The sequence below is a fragment of the Miniopterus schreibersii genome (assembly GCF_964146895.1).
Source record: "Miniopterus schreibersii genome assembly, chromosome: 13".
NCBI classification, from domain to species: Eukaryota; Metazoa; Chordata; class Mammalia; order Chiroptera; family Miniopteridae; genus Miniopterus; species Miniopterus schreibersii.
In genome coordinates this window covers 29,333,334-29,341,873 of record NC_138113.1, presented here as the reverse complement: position 1 = coordinate 29,341,873, position 8,540 = coordinate 29,333,334, and the positions used below count along the sequence as shown (strand labels likewise).

The 8,540-nt window shown below is 40.2% G+C and overlaps 1 protein-coding gene across 5 annotated transcripts in view; it reads left to right on the top strand.

Moving 5' to 3' along the window:
* Positions 1–1,362: 1,362 nt before the first annotated feature.
* The window catches only part of CCDC88A (coiled-coil domain containing 88A), a 90,878-nt gene continuing 83,700 nt past the window's right edge, over positions 1,363–8,540 (top strand). For all 5 annotated transcript variants that reach the window (XM_081156654.1, XM_081156653.1, XM_081156652.1 and 2 more), the window contains exons 1-2: positions 1,363–2,366; positions 2,462–2,562. In XM_081156654.1, coding sequence (XP_081012780.1) covers positions 2,304–2,366; positions 2,462–2,562 — 164 coding nt within the window. In that variant the 5' untranslated portion in view covers positions 1,363–2,303. The remainder of the gene's footprint in view (positions 2,367–2,461; positions 2,563–8,540) is intronic.

Below are 8,540 nucleotides of genomic sequence, written 5' to 3'. Positions count from 1 at the left end.
CAACCAGAAGGACCCAAGGCTTGTGTACTGGCCAGGGCAATGTGAGTTTCTACTCTGTACAACAGTTAGCAAAGTGTGCCAAGAATGCATCCTAAAATTAAGATGATTTTGGAAGGGCATTTCTCTGCTCTCCAAAGCAAGAGCCTTTCTCCCATAACTGAAGTAAAGTAGGAGAGGTTACATTTCAAGTTTTTGCCCTAAAGGTTCTTCATTTGGGAAGAATAAAGATAAAAACAACATCAATAACATTTATAGAGCACTTACTACACATTGCCATTTAATTTCACCCAATTATTATCCTTGCTTTATGTATGAAGAAAGTGAACCACAGACAAGTTCAGTAAGTTGCCTAGGCTCACACAGCTGGTAAGTATCAGAGCCTGGATTTGAATTAGGCAGAAGACTCTGGAGCTCAGGCTCTCAACGACCTAATTAAGAAATGGTCCTGTTTCTTAATCCAGTGTGGTGACAAAACCATTTTTGCTACTAATTTAAAATACCATATAAGTAATCAAAGTAGATGTTTGTGTAAATGTAAACAGCACACACTGCAAAACTATACTATATTTATTCTATCTCTCAAAACAAAATTGTTTTACATGCCCATTTTGTTCCAGGGGGAAAAAAATCTTTATTTTCCTTTGAAGAGTAACGTGTGATTTTGCTGGAGAACTGCTGAAATTACTTTGATGGTTCCAGTCGTGCATAGCATAGAGATTTATGACAAATATGTAATCTATTTATCTGTCACCCGACTTGGATGACTTCCAAATGTTTCTTCTTAGCAGCTCTAGATTTTGTTTGGATTTTTTAAAATGGCTCAATAGTCGAAGAGCGTCTGAATCTCGTTTGCTCCAGTCGGGGAATACTAACATGTTGAAAGACAGCTTTGGTTATTTAAAATCCTACTACATTCACTTGCAACTTTGAAGATAATTCATGCTTGAGTGGGCTGGATTTTTAAAAGGGGGGGGGGAAGAGAAAAAAAACAAGTTCGCGGCTCAAATGCCTGCTTTGCTGTTTGCTGCAGCTTTTCCCATTCCGTTTCGCAGGCAAAAGCACGCTCCGCGGCTCAAATCAAACTGCCCGAAAAGGCGGTCTGCATCCCTCATGGTTAAAAGAGAAGAAATTCGTTCCCTTCCAGTCACACATCAAAGAGGGCACTCGGGGAGGAAATAAACCGTAATTAGGCTCGAGCGAGCAGACGGCCCCGTCCCCGCCCCCGCCGCTGGCGAGCGTCCTGGGCGCGAGCGAGGCGCCGGCCGCCGCAGCAGCTGCCGCAGGAGCGCGCCCGCGCCCGGGATCTGGGCGGCGGCGGGCCGGGCCGGCCGGGCGCGCGCACGCGCTCGGGAGCGCGCTCATGCAGCGGTTTTCTTCTCCCACAATCCAGAGGCTGCGGCGCAGGAGGGGCGGGGAGTCGGCGGAAGGATCTGGGCGCGGAGGACGCAGCGCGCTCCTTTTGACCGCGGGCTCGCGGCGTCGGCCGGGCGGCGCGGAGCGGGGTGTGATGCGGCACTGCGGTTGCGGAGCCGTTACTCCTGCGCCTCCGGAGAGGGCAGGAGACTAGGCTGGAGCGCGGCGGGGGTTTTGTGCCGGGGCTTCCCGGGGGCGCACTGAGGGGGCCCGCGGGGCTGAGAAAACTGGGGGGTTAGGGACACACATTGAAGCCCCCAGCCCCTGGGAGGGGAAGGGGGCTGGAGGCGAGGCGTGAGGCGGCTTTGGGATGGTGTCCGCTCGCGGGGAAGGGGCGAGCCCTGCCCGTCGTCGGTGAGGGGCTGCGGGCGGCGGAGGCTCCGCGCTTCGAAGCGGCTCGGCGCGGGCTGGCGGGTGGCAGGCGTTGGGCGCACGCGGAGGTCGCGCCGGCGGCCGCCCGAACCCCGCAGCGCGGTCTCTAACGTGGTGTTTCGTGCGGCCCACGTTGTGACGGGTTCACTGGGGGCAGCTTCGCGGGTCCGGTTCCTCCGGGAGCTGGGCCACCTTGACGGGCTTTTTGTCTGGCTGCTCCAGCCCCCTTTCCCTTCCTCCTCCTCCAGATGCCTTTTTTCTGCCCCTCCTCGCCCGGTACAGACATTTGCAGCGCAGGCTGCGGCTCGTGGCTGCTGTCGAAGCCACTTCTCGGGATTTCGGCTCGTTTGCCTCTGGGGTGTTTTTTGAGGAGGGAGAGTTTTTCTCTCCCGTCCACGATGGGATTTTCTTCCCGTGCCCGCGTAGACTTTCATTGATTTCTACTTCAGCGTTGAGAGACCAATTCCCTAGGCGTATTTTTGTGGTAGTTCCTTTTTTTCAAAGACATTAGCTGTAAAATGGAGAACGAAATTTTTACTCCCCTTCTGGAGCAGTTCATGACCAGCCCTTTGGTCACTTGGGTAAGTGGGGGTTATTTATTGTATATGTTGCTGCATTATTTGTGGCTGCAGAGATGGAGGTGGGCGTTCGTGTCGTGATGATCGTTCTGTTGTAGGTTAAAACGTTTGGACCTCTGGCTGCAGGAAATGGGACCAGCCTGGATGAATATGTGGCTTTGGTGGATGGGGTATTCTTGAACCAGGTCATGCTCCAAATGTAAGTGTTCTTTTTTGCTTTTCTAGGTAACTTGTTTTCTTTGAAAAATTGCATGTTGTGAACTTTAGGGATTTTATGTCTTAAGCTCCTAATTTGGTTCTTTGGGCAGAAAAATTCAGGTGGTTTAACAATTGGACCTTGAAAGGAGTGATAATCTTAAACACGCCCAGCCTATTTATCACAACCCAGTGATGAAAATGATGAAACTTTAATTTTTCATTCCGTAGACCGTGTATTGTCACTTAATTGTCTTCAGTGCTGAAATTCAAACCACATTGTGTCCCTCTGATAATTTGGTAAGATGAGAGAGAAAGAATAAGAATAGTTTCCTATGGGGGTGGGGGAAGGCTTTACTGTGAAGTTATGTGCATTTGATGCTGAAATGTTCCTTATTAACCTTTGTGTTTAAAAATAAATGACTCAGAATTTGAAACAAATTCAGATTTCAGAAGAGAGCATTTCAAACAATAGTTCTGATTCGGTGAGGAACTGTTGCTGTAGCAAGTAATTTAAATGCTACTAAATATGAGTAGGTGATTTATTGTGTGAATTATTAGATTAATATTGGGGGGATCATTTTAAGGTATTAGAGCTAGTTTTTAAATGCAGGTAACTGGAATCTTGAGGACAACTAGGTAATGATGTAGGCAAATCTTTGTCTTTCATGTTTATGATGATTGGGTTTGTATTAAATAGGAAAGTTTTTGAGATGGGAATTGAATATTAAAATGATATTGGTAGCTGGATCAGTGAAATAAAAACTTCTTTTTTATCATTTTAGTATACATGTATTCAGTGTACATCAGTGTAGGTTATGAAACTGAATTTTACAGTTGTACTCAAAATAATGTATATTTAGTCTTCTCTTGAATAGAATCTGATTACAAGAGTAGTTTGGAACTTTTAATTTCAAAACATTCTTATCTTTTATATATGTAGGGATTTCATGTATTATTAATGTTACTAGAGGATAAGTCTATGGTTAATAGACTAATAACCTAACATAAAGTATCAATTCTGTATTTTATTGAAAATTATTTTTTTTAAGATTTTTCTATTTAAAGGAGGGTAGAAGTCAAATCCATAAATAATTTTTCCAGTAGTAACTTCTCAGCCTGTGTGCTCAAAGAGTTTGTGTGCTGTTTTTAATGTATGTGTTGATTGTATAGGGAAGTATCATACTCGTATATGTTTTCCAAAAGTGTTTTATTTGTATAGTCACCCAAAGAAATATGTATACTAAGTGTGTGTGTGTGTGTGTGTGTGTGTGTATATGTGTATATACACATTTATTTATTTTTTTTAAGAAAGGTAAAAAGAATGTAGACATTACTTATTTCCAGGTATAGTGGATATATTTTTGGCAGCTCTCCCATGGAACTATTTTTTATCTTTGAAATATCCCACTTTTTTCTAAGCAAAATGGTAGACTAATTAAATTGACTTCTATTTTAGGGAACACACATGACAGGAAGGGTAGCCATTATGGTAGAAACTTAGAACTTGTTCTCCTGTCTCTTTTTTGCTTGCTTTTATACAGAAAAATTTGAATTTGTATGCTGACCTCTAAAAAATAGGTGTGTTTACAAAAATAGGAAAATACTTTACTTTAGTTTTCCACTTTAATAGTTTTTATTTGAATGATTCTTTTTCCAAAAAAATATTTAGCGTGTTGGTTTTTTTTGAGTCCTAAATAGTTAGCCGAGATGCTAAAAACACTGTAGCTTCTTTCCACTTTGAGTACAGTTAAAAATACATATGTATATTTTAAAGTAATGGTGTTCCAAAATAGTGGTTGCCAGGTTGTTTTTTAGGGAGGACCTCAAATCTGCTTCTGTTTTCAGTTCCACCTCTCAGTTTCTTTAAAAGTTTTTTCAGTGTCCTAATTCTGTTCTGAATGACCTATATTAATTAAAGGAAAAGAAAATTAAGAAAAAAAAGAAGTATGCTTTAGCTTTTTAAAAACAATTTGCTAGAATAAGATCAACACAGATTCATTACCCAATAGGGTAACAAAATATACATTGTTTTAAAAGCTATATTTTGCTAATTTTGAAATCATTACGATTTCTGTTAAGCACTTAAATTATTGTTTGGTTTAATGTATTGTATTAAATGGTCAGTTGAAATTGTACTCAGTAAGTTAACCTAAAAGTTAGCCTTAGTCTAAGTAATTTCTAGATTACATTTAGTTAATAAAATTTCCAAGAATCCTTTGTAAAGGAAACTTTATTTTTCTTTATGTTTCTTGTGCTTGGAGGTCATTGAGCTTCTTGGATCTGTGTGGGTTGGTAGTTTTTATCAAATTTGAAAAAAATTTGGCCATTATTTATACAGATACACGATTTATTTTTTGCCCCCCTTTTCCCCTTTTGGAAATCCAGTTACATGTGTATCAAGCTGCTTGATGTTCACTGATGTTCTGTTCAAGTTTTTTCCAGTCTTCTCTGTTTCATTTGGATAATCTTGCTATGTCTCCAAGTTCATTACTCTATTTTTCTGTGATGTGTAACCTGCCTTTAATCTCATCCAGCATATTTTTAATTTCAGACAGGTTTTATCTCCAAAAATGCAGTATTTTTTCATATCTTCCACGCATGTAGCCTTCATGCACTTTCTCTAGCTTCTTGAATATATAGAATTCAGTTATAACTGGCTGAATGTGCAGGTTTACAATTTATTGTGAGTCATTTCTGGGTTGGTTTTGATTGACATTTCTTCTCGTTATAGATTGTGTTTTCTTGCTTTTGCATGCCTGGCAGTTTTGGATTGGATGCCAGGCATTTGGAATTTTACCTTGTAGGGTGCTGGATATTTTTGTATTCCATTAAATACTCTTGAGCTTTGTTCTGGGATGCAGTTAACTTGGAAACAGTTTGATCTTTTCAGATCTTGCTTTTAAGTTGTGTTTAAGTAGTACCACTGTTGCACTATTGAGGCAAAACCCTTAGTACTCTAGCTGGTGGGAACAAGAACTGTTCCTGGACTTGTGAGCTCTAGGCGGGGTTTCCTCTAATCCTTTTTGTTGGTTCTTTCACTGTCCTTGGGTAATTTACTCACATAAGTACTGGTAAGTACTCTGCTGAAGGCTCGGGATCCCTCCACAGATCTCTGGATCTATCTGTGCAGCTCTTTCCTGTTAACTACTATGCCTGGTGAGACTAAATTATGTCTCCTTAACTCAGGGAGACCACTGTGCTCAGCCTGGGCTCCTGGTCCCTGTTCCATGGCTAGAAATTCTTTCAAGGCAGGCAGTAAAGTAAGCTGGGGCGATTTTAAGTCTCATCTTGTGTGTTTCCCATCTGTCGGAAATCTACTGTTCTTTATTGCCTGATGTTCATTGTCTTGAAACAAACAAAAAAAAGCTTTCTGTGTTTTGTCTTTTTCTTTTTTCCCCAGTTGTTTTAGGCAGGAGGTAAATTTGGTTCCAGTTACTCCATGTGGGCCAGACGTGGAAATCTGTTGATACACTTATAATTACATCTTTGTCCTGCCACTTTTGTATTTCTGCTTTCAGATGCGACATAGAATTTTGTTAGAAGCCTTATGGTAGAATTTTATTTTCATCTACAGTGTTAATTAAGAGTGAGAATATTGGTCAATTTAGTGACTAGATTTGCCATTTTGGACCTAGAATCTGAAAGTAAAGAATTGATTTCTTCATGCCAGTTTACTGACTCTGTCTTATAATTTTGGGGTCTGTTCACTGACTTGGGATTCCCTGTATTCAGAGATGAATCCTGGATTTCATGAGCAGCTCCTTGAATCAAAGAATCTCTGTAAGAGCTTGTGACATGGTGTCAGTCCTCTTTAACTAATGGGAAGAGGAAGCTATTTAGAGATCTGGAATGATGGGCCAGCTCTTCTGCATGCTGCAGGGCATTTTCCTACTTAAACTGAATGAAATAATTTTCCCTCAGTGTTATATACATAGGGCTCAGTGACAGTGAAGTAGAAATAATCATTTTTCTGTTTGAGATGTCACTCAGTCCTGTAACCAATTCTGAATATTATTTGCTCTGAATTTTTAAGGAATTTGTGACAATAGTTAATTTCATAATCTTAAAGTTTACAAAGTATGCTATTCATATTACCTAAGCAGTTGAAAATATGGCTATATTAGTGTTCTAAGTACTGAGAAAATTGTTAATAGTATCAAAACAATATTTGGAATTACTCTTTGATTCAATCCCATTAGATAGCTATAGAGCTGTACACTTGAAATAGTAAATGTGTTATACTTGTTACGACTTTCCTTCTTTTAGAATCTTGAATTTGAAGGGATTTTAAAAGTCATCTACTGTGAAAACCATTTTTTAAATTGATTTTGGAGAGAGGGGAAGGGAGAGAGAAAGAGAAAGAAACATTGATGTGAGAGAGAAACATGGATGGGTTGCCTCCCTTACGCACCCTGACTGGGGATTGAACCCGAAACCTAGGGATGTGACCTGACTGGGAACCTAACCCTCAACTTTTCGGTGCATGGGATGGTGCTCCAACCAACTGAGTGACCCAGCCAGGGCAGTGAAAACCAGTTTTAATTAAATCCCTGACACATGGTCATCCAACTTCTGTTTCCTGAGAAGCAGTTTCATAAAGTGTAGCTAAAGTAACCATTTATCTAATAGAGGAAGTTGACTGAGAAATGTTCCTTAGTTCTGTTAATGCTTAAGGTTAAAAAGTAGATTTACTATCTTTATGACTATAATAACCCTAAAATGACTTATAAAATATATGTAGTAGGTTGTCTTACTAAGTATGGCATTGAGTCTGAACTTTTATATGGTCACTCTCAGGTTTTCTCATTGGACCTTACAGTTTTTGTTTGTTGCTTCTTTAAAAACACACTCATGATGTAGTCAGAGTTGCTATCTTATTACCAAGTTTTGTGATTTACCTCCCAAATATTTCTCAGATGTGTCCCTGACTCTTGGATTAATGTAGTAGCCCCTAACTGGTCTTACCTTTGGGCTCCCTTCAACTTGTCTTCTCATCTGTGATCATATGAAACTTTCTAAAACACTCGTCTTTAAAATGATTCAGTAGCTTCTGCCTTGAGAGTAAACACATTATTTAAGCATCCAGGCTCCTTTGAGATCTGGCTGATGCCTACTTCACTAATTTTATCTTTGCAGTGCATAGCCTAAGATTGAGCAAATTTATAGTTCCCAAAGGTAAGCTGTATTCTCATAGATGTCTCTGCCTTCCTATACATTCTTCCCTTCCTCAGAACACTTTCCCACCTCCTCACTATTGCTTTCATAACTGACTGCTGCTTACTTACCGTCACTGCTTCTCTGCCATCCCCTGGCTCATCCTAGGCTTAGTACTCCAACGTGTGCCTTTTCTTGGACCCTATGCATACTTCAGTAACAGCATTTATCTCAGTGTGTTCCCGTTCTTGGTGTGCAATTTCTGGAAGGCGGGGACTTACATCTCTTATCTGTCTATTCCTAGTGTAGTGCTTGACATACAGTAGGTTCTTGATAAACTTTTGTTGTACGAAAGAATAATAGAGAGGGTATGTGGTAAAGTACAATGAATTTGGACTTTGAGTCGGATAGACTTGAGTTCATTTCTCACTGTTACTTATTAGTGTGTGATCTTAGATAATTGTTATCTCCAAATCTCAGTTCCTGTATCTTTAAGATGGGGGATAATGTTTCCTTCCTAGAATAGACATAATCTGTACTAAGGGAGGGATAGTATCTATTTTCTGTTTTGTCGATCATGGTATCCCCCAGGCTGGTTGCAGTCATTAGTATTACCCTGTGCTATATCATATGTACTTATTTATATTTCCTCAAATAAGTCATAATCTTTCACAGTTTAGTTTTGTCTTATCTCCGTTGGTGTCCCCTCTATATAGCTGTATGATCTTTTAGCAAGTTACTTAAATACTGAGTTTTCTCCTTTATAAACAGGATAAAAAGAGAAAGGGTTATTATGAGAATTTAGTAAGGTAATTTGTGCACAGT